The sequence below is a fragment of the Oryctolagus cuniculus genome, chromosome 18 (genome assembly GCF_964237555.1).
Source record: "Oryctolagus cuniculus chromosome 18, mOryCun1.1, whole genome shotgun sequence".
Classification (NCBI taxonomy): domain Eukaryota; kingdom Metazoa; phylum Chordata; class Mammalia; order Lagomorpha; family Leporidae; genus Oryctolagus; species Oryctolagus cuniculus.
Genome location: NC_091449.1, coordinates 41,361,914 through 41,382,834, shown reverse-complemented (window position 1 = coordinate 41,382,834; position 20,921 = coordinate 41,361,914). Strand labels below are relative to the sequence as shown.

General features: G+C 59.4%; 1 protein-coding gene across 4 annotated transcripts in view; it reads left to right on the top strand.

Moving 5' to 3' along the window:
• Positions 1-20,921, top strand: part of CNGB1 (cyclic nucleotide gated channel subunit beta 1) — a 68,053-nt gene that overhangs the window by 12,800 nt on the left and 34,332 nt on the right. For all 4 annotated transcript variants that reach the window (XM_070061969.1, XM_070061971.1, XM_070061970.1 and 1 more), the window contains 5 exons: positions 4,783-4,942; positions 5,831-5,920; positions 11,829-11,916; positions 12,480-12,516; positions 19,568-19,754. In XM_070061969.1, coding sequence (XP_069918070.1) covers positions 4,783-4,942; positions 5,831-5,920; positions 11,829-11,916; positions 12,480-12,516; positions 19,568-19,754 — 562 coding nt within the window. The remainder of the gene's footprint in view (positions 1-4,782; positions 4,943-5,830; positions 5,921-11,828; positions 11,917-12,479; positions 12,517-19,567; positions 19,755-20,921) is intronic.

Here is a 20,921-nt window from a genome sequence, read left to right as displayed (position 1 = left end):
CACCCACTCATTCGCCACATTGTCACGGGCGGCGTCTAAAGAGCAAGGCGGCATTCAGGGCTCATGGGCGGTGGCAGCCCCTGCTCCCTCCTGGACACGGGACTGCGGTCAGGGCGTCCCACGCCACTGCCCACTCTGAAGGCTGTGTCTGGTGTCTGGCCGTGGGTCTCACGAGCTTATTGATGCTGGGGTGACCACCGCGGCCTGGGACCCAGACAGGCAGCCGATTGTGGGTCTGAGAGAGGGCTGCAGACTCGACTGCGGTATAGCCGTCTTGGTGACCAGAGGGAGGAGGAGGCCCGCTGGCCTCAAGGCAGGGCACTGGCAGTCTCTCTGGGAGCTCAGGCCCTGGCGGAGCGTGCGGTGCTAGGGCTGCTGGGGCGGGCTGGGGGCAGAGTTCAGAGAAGGCACCTTCCGCGGGTCCTGTGCACACCTTGTGGAGCAGTGACTGTGCACCTCTTGGCCTGGCCAGAGCGGGTCAGGCAGGCGAGGGCTGATGGAGCTGCGGATGTTTCCTGGGTACAGAGCCCCTCCTCGTCCTCTCTGCTCTCTGGCAGGAGGGGCAGCACTGGGCACTGTAGTCAGGGCCGCCTCTCGGTTCCTGAGCACGTGCGTCACGGGTGGGTGTCGAGGGCGGCATGGGGGGCTGGCTCAGCGTGGTGTCCCCCACGACTATGCTCAGCTCCCTGTCTGTCTCAGCGGAGCCCCAAGGGTCCATCTCCAGGGCAGCCACCCACAGAGCACATAGCCCAGGACCTCAGGGATCTCGCAGTGTGGGCACCCAAAGCGTGGAGTCGGGGTGTCCACAGGTCCACTCCTTCCGAGCCCCCTGGGAGAGAGCGGCCCTCCTGGCTCCAGCTGCTGGCAAGCCCTGGCCTTCCTGGCCTGCCCGGGGCTGTCCCTCCTCTGCCTGGGCCGGGTCCCTCCTCCTGGATCTTAAGCGGATGTCCATCATTGGATTTAGGGCCCCCCCTAAGTCCAGGCTGATCTCATCCCGATATCATTAACCTGATCACATGGGCCAAGAGCCCATTTCCCAGTAAGGTCACAGGCACACGGCCAGGACTGGGACGCATCCTTCCTGGGTTGGGTGGGGGGAGCAGGCCCTCCTCGCTCAGCCCCCTGGCCTCACCCCTCCACTCGTGCATTCATTCGTTCATTCCATCATTCATTCCCTCCACCTGTCCAGCAGCCGCCCACCCTCTGTCTTCTCCTTTGTTCCAGGGGCGGTGGCAGCTGGAGGCCTCTGAAACAAGGGAGAAGGGGATCTGGGCGAGTGCGGACGGACAGACGGACGGATGGATGGCAGGAGAGGAGGCCGCTCTGAAGAGAAGACCCTCGGGGAGGGGGTGGCTACTGACCCCCGGCCCTGCTTGGCCCGTGAACCCTGCCCCTCCCTGCACTCCCAGGCAGGACAGGGGAGCCACACCAGCCCCAGCTTGGCAGGGGACAGTTAGGCCAGACCACAGGAGGACATCCCCCAGGGGCTCTGCCCGCTGCGAGCCCAGTTCTCGGTGCAGCTCAGCAGATACAGTTTTTCCCGAGAGAGTTCTCCTTAGTCCTGGCCACACTCTCCCCTCCAGAGGGCTGGGGACCACCAGTGGGCAGGGACGGACACTGAAGTGGACATTAAATGAGCATGGATTAGCCTCTGAAGTCTGCGATTGCCAGTCATTGCTTATGAGAGGGCCACGGGGCACGCTGGGGCTGTCGACGTGAGTGGACAGTCTGGGAACTGGGGTTTCAGTGAGCCAGGTGCTCTGGGTCCCGGCCGGCTCTCCTCTCCCCAACCCCGCCATGTCTTTGTTTGTCCCAAGGAGTCATTCTAGAAATTAGAATGAATGGCCAGCATCGGAAACACAGCTCGTGTGACATATACATGTTGGCATCTCTCAAACCCTGGGAAGATGTGGCTGTCCTGGCCTCCGCTGCGCTCATAAGGACAGTCCAGGGGCGGAGGCACGGGCCCCTTCATGGTGTTCACCTTCTCCCTTGAGCTGGGGTTTGAGAGCCCTGAGGTCCCAAACTGGCAGTGAGGGGAGGGGCAGTCCCAGCACGGGATTTGAAGTGACAGAAGCCCGGAGGTGAGGGACGGAGGGGCGGAGGGGGAGATTAGCGCTGGCTCAGCTCATCTGTCCATCCATCCGGAGCCCAGAGTCCTGGATGCGGAAGATGAAACCAGCAAGGGCGGGGCCTGGCTTTCGGGGACCAGGCTGCAGGCAAGGGGAGCCACTGAAGGTGGTGGAGCAGGGAGCGGCTTCACCGAGAGCCCTCAGGAGCCGATCACGCAGTGGGTGTGGGCACAGCCATCGCAGCAAGAAGGAGATGTGGGCCTGCCCAGCGAGGGGGTGTCAGGAGTCAGGCCTGCTGGAGGGCACAGTGTGGAGCCAGGGCTGGGGCTTTGCCAGAGATCTGGGGTCCAGGTGGGAACCTTGGCCCAGAGCCTGCGTACCTGGGCTCTCAGTCTGCTGGCCCTGGGTGCGGCAGCTTCTCCCCTAGGCGTGGCTGCTCGTACTCCCTGGCTGGGGTCAGAACTGGACTGGATGGCCCTGAAAACGAGAGACCCCTGAGCAGGAGGCGGCGTGCCCAGCAGGGGCTCCAGGGGCGAAGCTGAGGCCCTGGATGAGGCAATGATGTCCACGGGAGTGGGAGCCCAGCTCCCAGGCACCTGGGATGGGGAGAGCTGGGGATCGGATGCCTCGGAGGGGGCCGGGGCTCCAGGGCGGCACGGGGCCTGTTCCCCCAGGCCTGCTGAGCCCTACCTTGGGGGCCGGGGGCAGAGCACCCCACCCCTGCCCTTCCTGAACTGTTCCTTTCTCAGAGCTCTAAACCTTTGAAATGCTGCTCACCAAATAAGACCCACAGAGCAAAAGTTAATAAAAAGCAGTGCTAACACTTAAGCACCACACCCATTACAGAGTGGCCACGCTGCCAGTGAGCCACCCACGGGGTGCATTCACCCCCTAGGGTTGTGCACCAGGAAAACAGGAGTCCCGGCTCTGCCTCCAACCCCCTGTGTGGCCCCGGACAGCCGCTCAGCCTCTCGGAGCTGGCTCTTGGGCCTCTATGGTGGGAGGAGCACTAAGTCTTGCTCTTCAGGGCTTCTGTGAGAGCCAGTGCACTCGCAATGTTCCGGCCCCTGCTGTGCCCAGGCAGGAACCTTTGCAACCCAAGGGGCTGCTTGGGGCGGAGATGACCAGGGGCAGTGACACAAGAGCAGACGCAGCCTCCTGGCCTCTGTCCCAGTCCCTGAGATGACACCAATGCTGGACAGTGACGTGGAGTGGTACCTACAGCACGCCCCACTTCTGGAATGGGGGGCACACTTGGGGGAGCCTTGCAGCTCAACCCCCAGGGATGTTGGTAGAGCCCGAGGGGCCAGAGCTGCTGCAGAAAGAGCCACGCTGGGATCCATGTGGGGGCTTCCCTGGAGGCAGGCAGGAGGACGGGGTAATGACTGGGCCAGGCACATAAGGGCCCCCCGGAAGAAGGCGTTTGCCTGTGTCTCAGGTTGCTCACCTATAAAATGGGGAATAAAATGCATATATGAGGGAAAATGGGGATAATGTTTCTATCAGAATACTGAGGTGCAAGCTCGTCACTTAGCACAGGGCCTGGCACATAGTAAGTGCTCAGTGAACCTAGCTGTTGTCACCGTAAGAATAATTATTTTTAAAGCATTTATTTGAAAGGCAGCGTGACAGAGAAGGAGGGACACAAAGACATATTTCATCTGTTGGCTCAGCCCCCAAATGGCTACAACAGCTGGGGCTGGTCCAGGCTGAAGCCAGGTCCCTGACGTGGGTGGCCGGGGCCCAAGTCCTTGGGTCATCTTCACATTAGCAGAGAGCGTCATTGGAGTGGGAGCAGCCAGGACTCGAACCTGTGCTTCCGTACGGGATGCTGGTGTCGCAAGTGGCGGCTCAACCTGCTGCACCACAGGACAGGCCCCTCTGATTATTATGCTACAACAGCTTCCAAAGTCAAAGATGAGACCATGTAGCTGCCACTCAATGTCACTGTTACTAATATGTGCAGTTTGTATTTAACAGTCCAGTGCTAAACATTAAGTCACTGTTATCAACTCCTGCTTGGCTTGAGGGCCACCAAGCCCCCTGATGCTTCCTGGGGGTGCACTCAGGCTCCCAATGAGTCTGCCCTGCACCCCTGCTGCCAGGCTCGCAGGCCCACGGTTTCGAAACTGCCCGGGGCCAGGGGAGAAATGTCGAAAGGCGCAGACCCCTTCCGAAGGTGGGACAACCCCCTGAGCAAGCTGAATTCCCTTGGAAGGAGGGGCCTTGAGGCCCTGGAGGGGAGGAGGGGTGCCCAGGAACCAGTGCTGGCCTTCCGAGTGTGCTGTTCCCAGGAGGTGGCCGCTGGCGCCCCAGCCTGCAGCCCCGGGACAATCCAGCCACTTGGCTCCTGGTTGTGCAAAGTAATCTCTGTAGCTGGTTGTTTTTCTTTTTCTTTTTTTCTTTTCTTTTTTTTTTTTTTTTTGCATCACTCTGATGATGTGCACAACCCTCCAGGAAGGTGTCAATGAGAACTGAGCTCGATTCACAGCAAGAAGGCTCTGTCTCAAGAGGAACAGGTGGATGGTGTGGGCTTCACGCGTTGCTTGGGTGCCGATCTGGTCGTTAATGGTCCCTGATACTGGTGCCGATTCCTCACTGCTTGGCTAAGGATCAACGCTGCTGGTGATCGCCAGGGGTCCCTGGGATGCAGGGCTTCAAGCCTCCCCTCCCCCACACCCACCAATGGCTCCCCCGATGCTCCCTGCAGTCAGCATCCTCCCTGGAGAGCAAGTGGAGCCTGACCTTGTCCTGGAAGAGGTTGACCCGCACTGGGAGGACACCCAGCAGGACAGCAGCGGCAGCCCGCAGGGCACAGAGGAGGTGCCGGCTTACGGAGAAGAGGACAGTGCCGTGGAGGAGGTGCCCAGGTAGGGGGTAGAGAAGGTCCTGGACAGATGGGTTTTCGTGTCTGAGAAGGTGACAGGCGTGTGGTATGGAATCCAGAGGTGTGAAGGGGCACAGAGCAGGAGCCAAACCTCCTTCCCGCCCCTCCTTCTCCTACAGTAGCCGCCAGGTTCTCATGCACCACCCAGAGGCGGCTGGGCACAGACAAGCGGGCTCCCCGTCTCTGGTCTGCAAACACGACTGCACACTTCGTGTCTGCCATGGTTGTCCATCAGCCCCCCGGAGGCCTTTCCCTGTCTGTACTCAGAGGCCGGCCTTGCTGCCCACAGCCGTGTAGTATTCCATGGTGTGGGTGAGCCATGGTTTATTTAACGTATCCACTCTTGATGGGCATTTAGGTTGATTCCAGAGTTGGGTTATGAACAGGGCTGCAACACACACTGTTGTGTGTGTCTTGGCACACACGCAAAGGATAGGCTCCCAGAGTGGGCCGGCTGGGCCAGCAGGCGTGGGCTTGGGGCTGGAAGAGGTGATGCGCAAATCGCCCTCCCTAGGAATAGTGCCCTCTGCTTTCCTGCCTTGGTGCCTGGCGATATCCACTTCAGCCAGGAGGCTGCTGGCCTTCAAGTTCATGACCAACCTTGCTGCAAACGGGAAACAGGCCCAGAGAGAGTGCGGGGCTGACCTGGGGTCACCACCAGGCCCAGGGGGGCTGGGCCAGGCCCCGCAGGCAGTGAAGCGGGCTTGCTGCTAGAGCCCACGGCTGCCCTGGTGGGGCTCCCAGGGCCGAGCTTTGATGGGGAGCAGGTGCTGTCTTAGGAGTCGTGGGAGAGCCTGCAGGAGACGGCACCTGAGGCCGACTCCGAGGGTGGTTCTGGGAGGACTGACCGCCTGCCGCTGCCCCAATTTAGGCCGCTGTCCCAGATTCAAGAGGAGAAAGAGGAGGAGGAAGAGGAAGAGGATGGAGAGCAGGAAGAGGAGGAGGAGGAAGAGGAGGCTGAGTAAGTCCTTGTCCACCTGGAGGGGGGACGTCCCAGGGAAGCCGGGTTTTGGCCCTGACCACTGGGGTCCTGGGGTGGGGGCTCTTGGGGGTTCCTGGGAGCTCCTTGGTGCTACGCCGTGCAGAGGCTGGGGTCCCCACTGTGCTCAGAATGACCCAGGAGTCGTAGCCCCCTCCACTCAGCAGCCCCCTAACACGCACAGACTGGCGTGCAACCCCTGAGAGTGGGGACTTCTGCCTGTTGTTTTCACTGGCCTGTCCCCAGAGCCTAGAAAGGTGCCAGGTACACAGTAGGCACCAAATAAATGGCTAAATGCATGGATGGATGCATGGATGGATGACAAGTTGGGCTCCCAGTTCTCTGCTCTTGTTAACAAAGTCATGGCTGCTTCCCCCACCATGCACTGCCCCAATGACCCCTGGGTCACCTTCGGCACCTCCAAGGGCCTTCCCAAATGGTCCTCTGTCGCCCAGTAACAGTTGAGCCCACTGTGATCTTGAAGAGCTCAGCATCAAAACTCAGAGGAGCAGTCAGTTCAAATAAAGCTTTGAAAAATGGAGACCAGAGCCGTTAAGGGAAGACTGCTAGCACTTGGCTGGGGGCAGGGAGGTGGTGCACGCAGGTGATTGCGGATGGGGTTTAGGAGGCTGTGGTGGGCACCCCTGCGCCTGGGCTTAGGTGGGGAGTTGGGGGCAGGTCAGTGGATGGCCCTGAGAGCTGTGGGGCTGCAGGTGATGCCTGCAGGTGGGGTGGAGGTGAGGCCCGAAGACCAGAGCAGAGGCTCAGCAGTGAGGAGGAACCAGGAAGGCCTGAGGAGCAGGTGCTAGGGAGGCCGAGTGGGATAGTGGAAGAGGATGGCCTCAAAGACAGGCTGTAGAGCCCTTGAACTTGACTCCCCAAGGGCACTGGGAGGCACTGCAGGTTTGGGAGCGGGAGGGAGACGTGACCTGGCAGCTCTGCCGGGGAGAGGTTGAGGCAGGAAGGCCAGCGAGGGGGCTGTGATCATGGGTCAGGTGAGAGAGAGTTCATCCAGCCCCGTGCTCCAGCCCCTGTCCCTGTCACTCTGCCCATACCCTTCCTCCCTGGCCTGTCCCTGCGGTCATGGCCGCAGACAGGGCGATGTCATGCCTTGGAGGAGTACAGGCTCCTTCCTGTTGGCACCGCGTCCTGGGCAAGTGACACGGCCCAGTGCTGTCCTCACATCTGTGAGACGGGGGTGGCAGCTGCGCCATGCACAGACAGGGCTGCTCAGGCCAGCTGTGGCGATGGATGTGGCGGGGCCCAGCCTGCAGTCAGCACCCATCCCTGGTCCCTGGAGAAGGTCACTTTCAGTCCCAGTGAAGAGACAGTTGAACAGAGACCAACACGGGATTTCAGAGACGGACACCAATGCAGGGCCATGTGCTGAGTCCACACTCACTCGGTTCAACCATGACGTCCTTGGCAGGAGGCCAAACAGCCTCTACTTGCTTACCTCCAATGACAGGGAGCTCACAACCTCTCAGTGGCTGTCATCTTATGCACACGCACCTTTGACTTGGGAAGCTATTTCTTATGCCGAAATGCAGCTTGCTTCCTCGTGGCTTTGGCGACTCAGTCCCAGCTCTGCCCTCTGGGCCTCTACCCCTTGAGTAAGCTGAAGACCCCAGCTGCGCCTCGCTTCGTGGGTGCCTGTGTTTGCTCCCTGCTCTCTGCCTGCCTCTGTGTACAATGAGTAGCTCTGAGTTGTTCCCCTGCGTGACCTGTGCACCTGACACATCAGCCTGAACCCCTTAATTTGCCACCGCTCTCAGAGGCCAGTGATGGACTGTGCACACACGTGTGTACACACTGCCTACACACATGTTCTCAGCACACACAGGAGCACACGTGTACATCTGCACTGTGCACACACTGTGGCCATGCACATCCTGCGTATGCACTTGGACACATGCAACACACACATGTGTGCACACGGCACGTCTGTCCACATGTGAACCTGCCTGTACCATACCTGCACACACATGTACATGCAGGGCCACACAGAGGGCCCCACAGATGCTGCAGGCGTGTGCATTCACACAAATGCTCACCAGGGTTTTTTTTTTTATATAAGATTTTATTTATTTGAAAGTTAGAGTTACAGAGAAAGAAGAAAGAAAGATCTTCTGTCTATGGTCCACTCCCCAAATGACTGCCACAGCCAGGGCTGAGCAAGGCTGAAGCCTGGAGCCTGGGACTCCATCCTGGTCTCCCACGTGGGTGGCGGGGAGCCAGGCACTTGGGTCATCTTCCACTGCTTTCTCAGGAGTATTAGCAAGGAACTGAATTGGAAGCAGAGTAGCCAGTATGGATTGCCAGGGTCGTAGGTGGTGCCACAACATAGGCCCCTCATCCAGAGTTTTTTTTTTTTTTTTTAAGATTTTTTTAAAAATTCACTTGAAAGGCAGAGTAACACACACACACACACACCCCTTCCCACTGCTGGTTCACTTCTCAAATGGCTGCAACAGCCATGGCTGGGCCAGGCCAAAGCCAGGAGCCTGGAACTCCATCTGGGTCTCCCAGGTGGGTGGCAGGGACCCAGACACCTAAGCCATCATCTGTTGCTTTCCCAGGTGCCTTAGCAGGAAGCTGGATCAGAAGTGGGGCAGCTGGGATTTGAACTGGTGCCCATATGGGATGCCAGTGTTGCAGGTTGTGGCTCAACCTGCTACAACACAGTGTCAGCCCAGTACCTAGAATTTTAAACTCAGGAAACTTTTAGGCCCAGCCCCAAGAAGGCATGAGGGTACCGTGGTGACTGCACCAGGCCTTCCAGGGCCAAGGAAGGAGGGTGAGGCCCAGGACGAGCAGAGCTGGGCCGTCACTGGCTGGGGGAGGAGGCTCTTGGCCAGCTTTGCAGAGGCCCAGGTTACTGATGACGCCAGGGCCCTGGTGATACAGACGGTCGCCTAGCAACCTGGTCTCTGCAGACAGCTGCAGGGCTTTCCCTAGCAACGGCTGCCTTTTGGTCCCCACCTGGCCTCCCTGGGGCCTCTCTGCAGAGTTCTCTGCACGTCCCCTCAGTCTGATTAGAAACAGGAAGGGTTGGTGTTCAGCGGCCAGCCGGGCCACACTGGCTGGGCAGCTGGACTCGTGGCTGGCCAGGGGCTCTCCGGGCCCTGGGCTTGGGATGGAGGCCACAGCCCCCAGCTGAAGTCCTACACCATGGACATCCTTGCTGGCCAAGACAGAGAGACCCAAGTAGGTGGCTGCTTCTGCCTGAGGGCTTTGCTCTGTCCTTCTCCCGGGGTTCAGGGGAGGAGTCTGTTGAAGGCCTTGGTGAGGACCTTGATTTGCTGGTGGTGGGGGCACCGCCTGTGGGGCCCAGGGGGAGGAGGAATGCACTGGTGAACCCTCAAGAGCTCACTGTGCCGCTGCTCTGGGGCCTTGAACCTGACAGCCGGGGTGCCCGGAAGCCCCCCTCAGCCTGTCTCTGCCTTTCTGCAGGGAAATCCCTGGGACCTGGGAACTTTCTGGAAGTTGATGGCCTGGCTGCTCTGGGCTGGGCAGGAGGGGGCAACAACATGGCTTTGGTGACCCCTGGTGATGCTGGCGGGGTCCCCCCGGGGCTCCCTGGGCACTCAGCGTCTCGATGGCTAGGGATGTTTGTGGGAAACGTTCCCCAGCCCTCGGCGGGGATTCCATCGCCCTGTCGATCGCTGCCTCCTCTGGGATTCATCGCGATCACAGGAACGACACTAGCAGGAGCTGCCCTAGGGTAGCACTGTTTCCCATGCTGGGCCCTGTGCTAAGGCAGCCTGAGTGGCCGCTTCTGAGATGAATCCCATTTCACAGATGAGAAAGCTGAGGCTCGGAGAGAGTGCCCTGCCAGGAAGTGCGGAGCTGGGACTCTGGTCCCTGAGCAAACTCTCGATGCTGCAGAGGAGGGAAGCGGCTGGGGGGAGTCGCCACAGCACCCGACAGTCCTTTCTCACTTCCACGGGGTCTTGTTGCCCCTCTGCCCTCACTCAGACAAGCCTGGCTGGGGCAGGGCAGTGGCGCAGCGGGTCAAGTTGCTGTTTAGTGTCCCCGCGGCCCGTAGAAGAGCGCTGGCTTGAGTCTTAGCTGCTCTGCTTCCAATCCAACGTCCTGCCAATGTGCCTGGGAGGCAGCTGATGATGGCTCAAGTGCGGGGGCCCCTGCCCCCCACATGCAGACCCTGCTGGAGTTCCTGGCTCCTGGCTTGGGCCTGGCCAAGTCCTGGTTGTTGCAGGCTTTGGAGGAGTGGCCAGTGGATGGAAGATTCCTTCTCTCTCACTCTGCCTTTCAAGAACATGGACATAAACAAACATTTAAAACCTACTAAGTCCTCAGCCCAGGCCAAGTCCTACTCTTGGACAAACAGGCAGCTGCAGGGCTTCTGGGTGACTGACTTCAGGCCACGTGGCCACTTCTGGACCCCAGGAAGCCTGGGCCAGGGCTGTGGGCCTTCGTTTCCCTGGGCCTTTGTGCTGGAGGCGGGGAGCCCGGAGAGGCCCTGCCTGCCCCAGGCTTCTCTTGCAGAGAGTCCATCCTCAGCCTCTCTGTGCAGGGCTTACTGCTTGGCAGAGAAGGCATGGGGCCCAAAAGACTTTCAGTGGCCTGCGAGCGTGGTTTCATTTCTTTTAAACTCACACCCCAAAAAGGAGCATTCAGAAAGAACATGAAAAAGAAGATTTATTTAAATATTTGCCATGGGATTGGCCCCAGCCTTGGTCACGACGGTTCAGGGAGGCATCGTGCGTGAGGAGCAGGGCCCAGCGCCGGGCCCGTAGCCCCTGGGAGTGCAGTGGCAGCGTGGTTGTTGGCAGGTCCCTGTTGCCAGGCAGCTGGCTCCAGACTGACCGGTGACAGTCCCGACCACACCAAGGGAGGCTTGAGACTTGGCCTCTGGGCCGAGGGTGGTGGGATCTGGGATTTCTGGGTGAGGCACCCCGGAGCGGCCTCCATATGCCTACAGGGTCTGGGGTCTGAGGGGTGGGGTGGCTGTGAGGGTGCAGGAGCTCATGCTAAGTACACACGCCCCCCTTGTCCTGTCCCAAGTCATCATTTTCACCCAGAGTTCCCAGGCAGGCATCCGAGGGCCCGGTCTTGCCTAGAGATGGGCAGGTGTGGCTATCTGCACGTGGGTGTGGAGAGACCACTCAGTGTTAGATGCTGAGAAATCCCACCTGAACAACAGAAGTGCAGGCTCCTCCTGGTAATCAGAAGAGCTGGTCACCCAGGGCCCCATCCCGAGCAGAGCGGGGCTGCGCCTTCAGGGTCCTCCTCTTTGCCACAGTCCTCCATACTCCCTATAGCCTCACCCCTGGCTCTGTCGCTCCTGTGTGCCTGCTGCCTGGGCCGGGCACCCTGGCACCTGCAGCATCTGCAGCGTGGCCTGGACAGAAGCAGGGTCCGGCTTCCAGGCTTGGGTGGTTTGGGATAGTCTGCTGTGGGATTTTGGCCAGGTCTGTTCGCCTCGCTGGTCCTCACTGCCTGCTCTGCCTGCAGCACGGAGGTCGCCTGGAGGCGTGTGTCCGAACACCACTCAGGACTCCGGACTGCACCTCCACCCGTTCTCCGTGCTTGCTTTGCGTATGCTGTTCCCCCTTCCAGGATGCCCTTCCCGCCTGCTGCTTGTGGTCAAATCATCATCCTAGTGGCCCAGCTCACAGGCCACCTCCTCTGGGCAGCCCTCCTTCCCAGCAGACTGGCAGCATGTCCTTTGCAGCCTACGGCGGACTGTGTGTCTCGGACAGGGTGACTGACAGCAGGACACTGCCCTGAGGGGCCCGGGAGGGCAAGGGCCCATTCTTGGCATCTCTGTGCCCCCGGCTTCCAGCCCGGCCCCAGCACTCAGCAAACACTGAAACACCAAACCCTCCTAACGCTAGCCCTTTCCTCCTGGCCCTCGGGCTCACAGCGTCCTGCTGGATAGCTACTTGGTGACGGAGGCAGATGAGGACCCCAGTGAAGTAGGAGAAACCCAGGAGCTGAGGGAGTCGGACCAGGTACGGAGAACATGCTGCGCTGTGGGACCCTTGTGGGCGGGGGCCTTGCCCACGGGGTAGGCAAGGTGGTTTTCCGCAGGTGAGATGCCTGCAGGACGCGGGGTGCTGGGTCGTGTGCGTCGCTGCTCGTACCAAGGGTCAGGTGGTGTCGGGAATGGCCTTGGCCGTGGGTGGACGGTCACGTGGCCCTTTGTGACACAGCGATGGTGTGGAGTCAGGTGCACCCCAACTCAGGTCCTCACGTGGCTGCCTGGCTCTGGGCCAGTCACCTTCCCTCGCTGGACCTCCTTGCAGGAGAACCCGGAAGTGCTTATCCACTGTGGAGTGCAGTCCTGGGGTGGCGCGTCTCATGGCAGCGGCTTTAGTTGCTTTGTCCCCAGGGCTGCAAAGGGGCCGCACTGTGACAAGTCCTGCTGTCAGGGCCTGGGGCGCCTGTGCGTGCTGCCCTGGGTTGGCTGTAGGTCGCCTCCCTGGCGGGCTGGCTCGGCAGGGAGGAGCATCTGGCAGCAGGTCTCCCGGCAGGGGCTGCTGGTCACAGCTCCTTCCCACTGTGTGTTCTGCAGGAGCTGCAGGAGGAGGCCACGGCCAACAGCCCAGGAGGTAGGTGTGTGCGGCGACCGGGCGCTGGGCTTGCACGAGATGATCCGACACCCCTCCACCTCCTTCCTTCCTCTGCTGCCTCCTGCCCCAGCCTCTGGCAGAACCCATCCTCTGCATCTCAGGGCCACATTATGGCAGCCGGGGGAGTGTGAGGCCCCCGGGCCTCCCTGGGGGCTGGGGACCGACCCCTCCTGCTACAGCCTCCGGACGGGGAGGTAGCTCTTGGGTAACCTCAGGCTCATATAGGGGGAGACAGAGCCTGCTGATGCTGGGCTCCAGGCCCCGCATCTGTGAGTTTTTTGGAGTTGCTAAGACCCCCAGGGTGGACCCAGCACACACACTCTGGCTGTTGTTCACTACCCACCCCCTCCTGCCGAGAATCCCAAGAACAGTGGGGAAGAGCGCAGGGGAACAGATCACCCGGAGCTCCGGCCTGTGGCTGTTGCGTGCCTTACCCGCCTCTGTGTTCCTCAAACCACTGGTGGTGTGGCAGCCAGACCCATTACACAGATGAGACGACTGAGGCCCATGTGCTAGATGTGGCCAAGAGGCCACGGCACAGCCCTGCGTCTCACTCCTGACTCCTTCTTCCTCAGTGTGTGATGTGGAGTCAGTTCTCTAAGCCACTCTCCCAAACCAAGAAAACCGGGGCCGCTGAGCAGAGTGGAAGGCTGTCAGCCCGGGGGCTGGCCTGGGGGAGGAGTCAGCGATGAGAGCGATGATGCTTGTCTCCCAGCCAGCAACCAAATGGGATTGGCTGGGGGGGTCGTAACCCTGGGGGCTCTCAGCGCGTTCAGCACATGGCCGTTGGAAGTGTTCTCCGGTGGCTCCCACACCCTGGAGGGGACCTCATTCCACGCCCAGTGCTGGACGAGCTCAGGGCCCAGTGGGGCAGACCCAGCCGATAACCGTGCCGAGACGCGCATGGGCATTTTTCCTATCGCTCCTCAAAAGCACAGGTGTCGGGGAAGGCGTTAAGCCTGGTGCTTACAACGCCCTCCTCCCCCAGGGGAGTGCCCGGGTTTGACGCCCGACTCCAGTCCTGGTTCCAGCTTCCTGCTAGTGGAGCCCCTGGGAAGCGGCGATGAAGGCTCAAGTCAGTGAGTTCCTGCCGCCCGGGTCGCCTCCCAGCTCCTGCTCTCGGCCCCTTGCTGCAGGCATTATAGGAGTGAACCTGCGAATAGTTCTCTTTGCCTATCTCTCTGTCTCCTGCCTTTCAAACCAACAAATAAAATTAAAAAAAAAAAAAAAAGTGTGGACGGAGAACTGGTAGCTTTGGGATGAGCTAGTTAGAAATGCAGATTCCTGGGCCCGTGGCAGGCCTGCTGCACAGGAGTGTGCATCGTGACACCACCTCCTGCTGCTCTGTCTCCATGTCCGTGTCTGCGAGGCGGTGGCCTTGAACCCCTGGGCCTCAGGCTGACCGCACCGTGCAGTCACCGGGGGGGGGGAGATTTAAACATTCCTGGTGCCAGGCCTCCCCTGGAGCAGTGAATCAGAATCGCTGGGGGCGCTCGGATCTCCCCAGGTGGCCCCAGCGCACAGCCCAGACTTGGGCGCCAGGGTCCCCGGAGAAGTGGCTGCTTTGGGCTGAAAGGGGAAGTCGCTGGCCTGCAGGGTTTCTTCGGATAGAAAACTTCCCCCGGGTTAAGGATGCTTGGTCTGGGGCTCTGGGGCTCTGAGCCCGAGAGTCTCTGGGTTCTGGATCCTTCGATGCTGACTGGTTGGGGCAAGTGATGAGAAGAGCTACTGGTGTCTGGAAGGGAGCGTGAGAAGTCGGGGGGCTCCGGGGGGGGGGTTCCTCAGAGCCATCAGGTGCGCTGCGTGACTCAATGACTCAATGAGCAGCTGTGCTCCAGGGCCGAGAGTGACACTGCAGACCTCAGTGGGGCTGTGTCAGTGCCAGAGGCAGCACCCCTACCTCCCTGGCCTCCCCCCAACGCTGACTCCTGATTGCAGGCCCCAGGGTCCCACCTCTGCTGGGGACCTTCTGGCCCTAGCGCCACAGCAGAACAAGGCCGGGACATGGAGCTGACTCGCCTGGTCCAGGACCAGCCGCCTGGCCCCGTGGGCCCTGGGGCTGCCCCCACCAACCTGGCGGAACACCTCCCCAATGTGCCCACCTACCGGCCCCCGCTCACCCGCATCCCTGTCCTCGTCTCCCGGAGAACTGCCCTGTCCAGCTCCAGCTTCGCCAGGGAGACCCGGAGCTCCGTCCGTCGCCTAGGTAGCGTGAGGTTGCTGCCCAGCGTGCGCGTGCCCGCGGCATGTGCTCTGCATGGCTTGGGCTGTCTCCTGGCCTGGGGGCCGCAGGCGTGCTGGGGGACTCCTAGCTGTGGTCGTGGAATACCAGCCCTTCTTCCTCTGCTGGTCACTGGCTCCAGCCTGCTTTGTGAGAGAGATCTGAGGGGTTCTAGTGGATTCTCCTTATGCCCAAAATTCCACGATTTGCAGTTCATTTCTTGGGGTTAAATATTACTTTCTGTAGATTACCATTGCTATATAAGTAGTCATTCACACCTTAGTCTAAACAAATCACTCAGATCTCCAGGCCAACAGGGTGAGCCAGGGATTCAGGGTGGTGGGAGGGGCTTTAAAAGGAGGAAAATTACGGAAATGTGGGATCCACTGCAGATAGCATCTCCTGATTCTGAGAGTTTGCTGGGAGCTGGGCTGTCTGAGGATGGTTGATCCCTGCTCAGCCAATACGGCTTCAGAAAAGAAAGGAGGTGCTCCCAGCAGGTGCGGCAGGTGGCCCAGGAGGAGAGGTGTCATCAGAGGTCCCTGGGGCAGCACAGCCTGTCTGGATCCGTGTCTTTCTACCAAGATCCCTGCAGCCGCCTCCAGGCTCCTGCTGCTCACTGAGAGATGGCAGAGTGCTGGGGACAGACCGGTGGCCTGTCCTTTTCTGCCTTAGCTCAGGCCAGACCTGCCCGCTGTGCCTTTGGCCTTGTTGGTTTCGTTTTGGTCGACCCTGTGCAAAGTCATGCCTGGGATCGGCACAGGCAGGTGGGATTGAGCATGTCCCCCAGGGAGAGCCACTCCCCCGCCCCTCCTCGAGTGGGGTGAGGAGGCAGGGCTTAGAGCTGTTGCAAAGGACCCCTGGCTTCCAGCCCCATGCGTCCCCCTGACAGCTGTTTTGTGCAAACTCTAATTTATCTGAGTACTGTTTTTCTTTCCCTGGATTTTCTTTTCAATTTAATGGAGAGCATTTAAAACAAAAAAAAAAAATGGAAAACCAAAACAGCTTGCCATAAATAGAGGGCATCAACAGAAATAAGCGCACGTTCACTGAAAACAGAAGTCGTGCCAGCGGTTTCTAGTGAGCCGGGCGGCGCACTCCCTCCGCAAGAAAGAGAAGGGGCGGCGGCCATACACAGGCAGTGAGGCGCGGCGCCAGGTCCCGGTCCGCTTCCCGCTGCCACAGCAAAGGGCCTGCAGCTGGGCCCTGCAGAAAGAGGGAATGTAGCTCACGGTTCTGAAGATTCAAGGGCACTTCGCCAGCGTCTCCCTGGGCTCCTTACATCACAGCATGACACATGGCCTCGTGACGGAGCGCGTGCGAGAAGCAGCTGCCCTGGAGGTCACACGGCAGGACCGGGAGCCAGAGAGCTTCCTTCTATCACAGCCCACTCGCGTGAGAACTCACTCCCTCCGGGAGACTGGCATTAATCTCTTCCAGGGGTGATGCCCATGACCTAATTACTTCCTCCTGGGCCCGTCCTCTTAAAGGTCCCGCCACCCCTTGGCACAGCCACACCGGGGTCAAGCTTCCAGCACCCTCGAACCGCGGCACACCGACAACCTGAACTCTCCCCTCTGCCCCCCACCCTCCACCCCTACCCCGGTGGCCTGGTGGGGCTGCAGCAAGGATCTGAACGTGGGTTACCCTTCGCCATATCCGGATCATCCCCAGGCATCTTGGGGCCTCCCTGGCCCCGGGAGCCTACATTTTGACGCACGGGAACAGTGGAGGGAGCTGGCTGCAGTATGACATGCGATGACTTCATGCTGCAGAGGACAAGGGAGAATGAGCAAGCATGGTGTCGTCATTTCAGGGGGGCCACGGGCACCTCGCAAGGAGGCATTGCATTTCCGCAGAGGCCTCTGCACTCGGGCCAGCAGCCTGGGATGATTCTGAAGTTCAGCTTCTGCAGCTGGCTCCTCCACAGGTTTCTCAACCTCCCCGTGCCTCAGTTTCCATACCTACAGAGTGGGGACAAGGACACAAGCTACCTCGCTGGGCAGCTGGGAAGGTTAAAAGAGTTAACATAGGGGTGGGCACTTAGCAGTGAGACGCTAAGAAGCCCATGTCCCACCCACATGGGAGTGCTTGGGTGCACCCCTCACTCCAGCTTCCTGCCCAGACAGAGCCTGGGAGGCAGTGGTGATGGCTTAAGTACTAGATTGAATTCCTGGCTCCAGGCTTTGGCCTGGCCCAGTTCTGGCTGTTGTGGGTACTGGGGAATGAACCAACAGATGGCAACTTGCTCTGTATCTGTCTTTCAAACACATGAATAAGAATGTACTAAACACTTAATATATGTAGGGCACCTAGAGTTTAGTAAAACAAACACCTGGGGCATAGCCAGTAAAGCCTCAGCCTTCAATGCCAGCATCCCATATAGGTACCAGTTCAAGTCCCGGCTGCTCCACTTCCGATCCAGCTCCCTGCTAATGCACCTGGGAAAGCAGTGGAAGATGGCCCAAGTGCTTGGGCCCCTGCACCCATGTGGGAGACTGGAAGGAAGCTCCTGGCGTTGGCCTAGCCTAGCCCTGGCCATTGCAGCTATCTAGGGAGTGAAGTAGCAGATAGAAGATCTCTCTCTCTCCCTCCCTCCCTCCCTCCCCCTCCCCTCTCTCCCTCTCCCCCTTTCCCTATATCCCTCTCTCCATTTCCCTCCCCCCTTACTCCTCCCTCCCATAACTCTGACTTTCAAGTGAAGTAAATAAATATTGCCTTATAAGGAATATTATTTAAAAATATAAAGAATAGTATTATGAATCATTTTAGAGAATCACATGTATTGTTAAGCACTTTCTAGCTGCCAGCCAGGTGTTTGTTTTAATTGATCTTTAAAAAAAGATTTTTAACATTTTTTATTTGAAAGTCTTGGCTGCTCCACTTCTGATCCAGCTGCCTGCTAATGGCCTGGGAATTCCAGGCAGCTGGCTCGGAACTGGAGCAGCCAGGACTTGAACGGGCACCCATACAGGATGCTGGCACTGCAGGCGGCCATGGTGCTGGCCCGGGCAATGTGATTTCTGTTTTGAGTTCCCACTCCACCACGCTGGAGGGAAATGAGCCCCTGTCTGAAGGGTTTTCCCTCCTCTCCTGGGGGCGGAGGGTGCCGAGTCTTTCCCTGGGTGGGGCAGGGGGCATGGGTGGGGTCTGCTGCCACCCAGGCTCCCAGACACAGCCTCCTGGGAGCCCCCTGCTGCCCTGGGACACACGGGGGCCTGGGTGCGTCTGAGGGGTCGTGGCTGCCTCCAGCCCCACCCCTGTGCTCACCCTCCTGTCTGTTGGGCAGTGGCTGAGGCCCGGCCGCCTCTCGCCTTCTTCCTCCCCAGAGCCCGGGAGTCTTGCTGATCTGGCCAAGCTTCTCTCTTTAATTTCCACAAACGTCTCCCATCCTGCTCATTTTCTGCCCGGGAAGGCTTGGGGTTCAATAAAACAGATGTTGGGGCGGGGCTGTCTCAGCTTGGGCAGTGAACCAGCAGACAGAGGAGCTCCCTCCTTCTCTCTCTCTCAAATAAAAACAAATCAAAGAGAGAAATGCCTGTGTCTTGAGGCCTCTTTGGGTTACCCCGGTAGCCTGGCCCATGCATTCGGGAGGTCACATAGCCAGCTGTTTGCAAACGCTGCTGTCTCCGTTCTGCCTCGCTGGTGCCCAGCCGTGCCTGGCTGCTGGGGGTCCCACAGGAGTGACAGGAAGCAGAGGCACCGTCGCAGCCCCTCAGCCTCCTCCCAGCCACTGGCCCTGAGGCGGGTGACAGAGCCCAAGGTCGGGCCACCTCCGGGCTCCCTAGGGAGGACGCGGTTCTCCTTAGGAGCGGGGAGATTCTGACTCGGGGAGGCTCCCGGCGTGTCGGGACCCAGGAAATGCCTCAGCAGAGAGCGCCCCTTGCCTCTTCTTTCCCGCCTTAGAGGACGGCTGGCGGGCGAGGGGGGACGTGGTGGTTGGAGCCGAGGGTGTCATCTTTGACCCACGTGATTCTATGCGAGCAACACAGCTGATGCAGAGGATGATGGGAGATGGAAAGCGCTAGGTCCTTGCCGATGTGGAGATTCTGAGCCAAGTCTGGAAGCATCTACGGCTGGACCTTGTCGGTCGGCGTTGGAGACCCCCGGGGTGGCAGTCCTCGTGGGAGCACGCCCTGTGCTGACCGGGGAGACGGCAGCTTGGCTGGAAAATCGCCACCTCAGGTTTTTGCTGGCTCACACCCCACATTTACCGCTTCCTGGTCATCGAACGTCTCTAATGTTTGCAAGGGAAATACCTAACTCCGTCCACGAAACACCAGGCTCATTTGCCGTTATGGGAAGTGGTGAAGACAGGTAAATGCCCTCACACTGAGAAGAAACAAGATGCAAACAACACTAAATGCAAAAAGCAGACAAAGGAAAACACAAGGAAGCTCCAACGCAGGGCCCCGGGAGGGGGTGACACGTGCCACAAAGGCTGTCCCTCACCTCTGCCTGGAGGACACCCCTGATGTCACTGTTTGCGATCCTTGGAGGCTGTGGGGCCTGAGGGAGAAGGAGCCGCCCCAGGCCCCAGGCCCACAGCCCGCCTGCTCTCTGCTCCCTCTCTGGGTGCTGCCGTCGCCACTGCGGGTCCCCCGTGCCTTCCCAGGCTGGGCTTTCTGGGGTGCGGCTCCTGCTGGTAGCTGGGGCCCCAGGCACTGTGCATTGCACCCTGCATGCAGCTTTGTGTGGGCCCGGCCGGGCGGCCGGATGGCCCTGTAAGCCGCTTCCTGCCGGGCTGCAGCCAGCACCCTGGGACCTGGGCGTTCTCCTACTGACTTTCCTCTCCTTCCTCTTCCCAAGTGCCCGCCACGAGAGAGCACCCTGAAGTGCAGGTGGAAGATGCGGACACCGACAGCCACCCCCTCATCCCGGAGGAGGCCCCGCCCTCGGTGCCGTCGCCCTCGGTGCCGTCGCCCTCGCTGCCCCCGCCCTCGCCCGCCAAGGCCGACACCCTCACGGTCCCAGGCTCTGCCTCGGCAGCCCCCAGGTCAGCTTCTCTACCTTTCTTGGGCTTTTCTCAGCACTGGGCCGCATGCCCATTTGGCAGATGAGGAGACTGAGGCCAGGGAGGGGAAGCCGTGGCCCACAGTCTCACAGCGAGTTGGTGTCAGAGCTGGGACCATAGCCCTCCTGCTGGCCGGAGTCTCCCCAGCCTTGGGTTGGGGTTCTCTGTAAGAGGCCCTGTCCCAGTGCCCTCAGCTGTAGGTCACAAGGGCTGGCGGGATGATAAATGACAGGGTCACATGGCACAAGTGCAATGACTGATTTCTGCCCCCTCATTTTATTTTTTGACAGAATGCAGTTTATTCAAACCATATATGATTATAAGTTGCCAGGGACACCCCCCCCCCTTTTTTTTGAGAAGCAGAAAGACAGAGGGACAGTTCCCATCTGCTGATTCACTCTGCAAATGCCAACTGTCAAGGCTGGGCAGGCTGACGCCTGGTCTCCCCTGTGGGTGGCAGGAGCCTAAGCACTTGAGCTGTCACCTGCTGCCTCCCCGGGTCTGCATTAGCAGGGAGCTGGAGCCAGGGCCTGGAGCCAGGGCCTTGTGGGTGTTTGAAGAAAAGGACTCAAGTCCTTTAACCACTTTTTTTTTTGGTTGTTTTAGAAAAGGAGTCTTTTTAAAAAAAAAAAAAAAACAGATTTATTTATTTATTGATTTGGAAGGCAGAGTTCAGAGGCAGAGAGAGAGGTCTTCCATCCGCTGGTTTACTCCCCAGATGGCCGCAACAGCCGGAACTGCGCCGATCCGAAGCCAGGAGCCAGGAGCTTCCTCCGGGTCTCCCATGCAGGTGCAGGCCCTAGCACTTGGGGCATCTTCTGCTGCTTTCCCAGGCCTTAGCAGAGAGCTGGCTGGAAAGAGGAGCAGCAGGGACTGGAACCTGTGCCCATATGGGATGCTGGCACTGCAGGCAGCAGCTTTACCTGCTATGCCACAGCACTGCCTGCCACTTTCTAAGTAATTTGGGTTGATTGGTTTGTTTTGCTGTTGCATTGTAGGGGTTCCTTCTGTATTTTAGACATTAACCCTTTATCAAATATATGCTTTCCAAATAGTTTTCTGTGGATTACCTTTTCACTCTGCTGTGGATGGTTTCCTTTGCTGTGCAGAGGTTCTTTTATTTTTATTTTGAAAGGTTTTATCCATTTA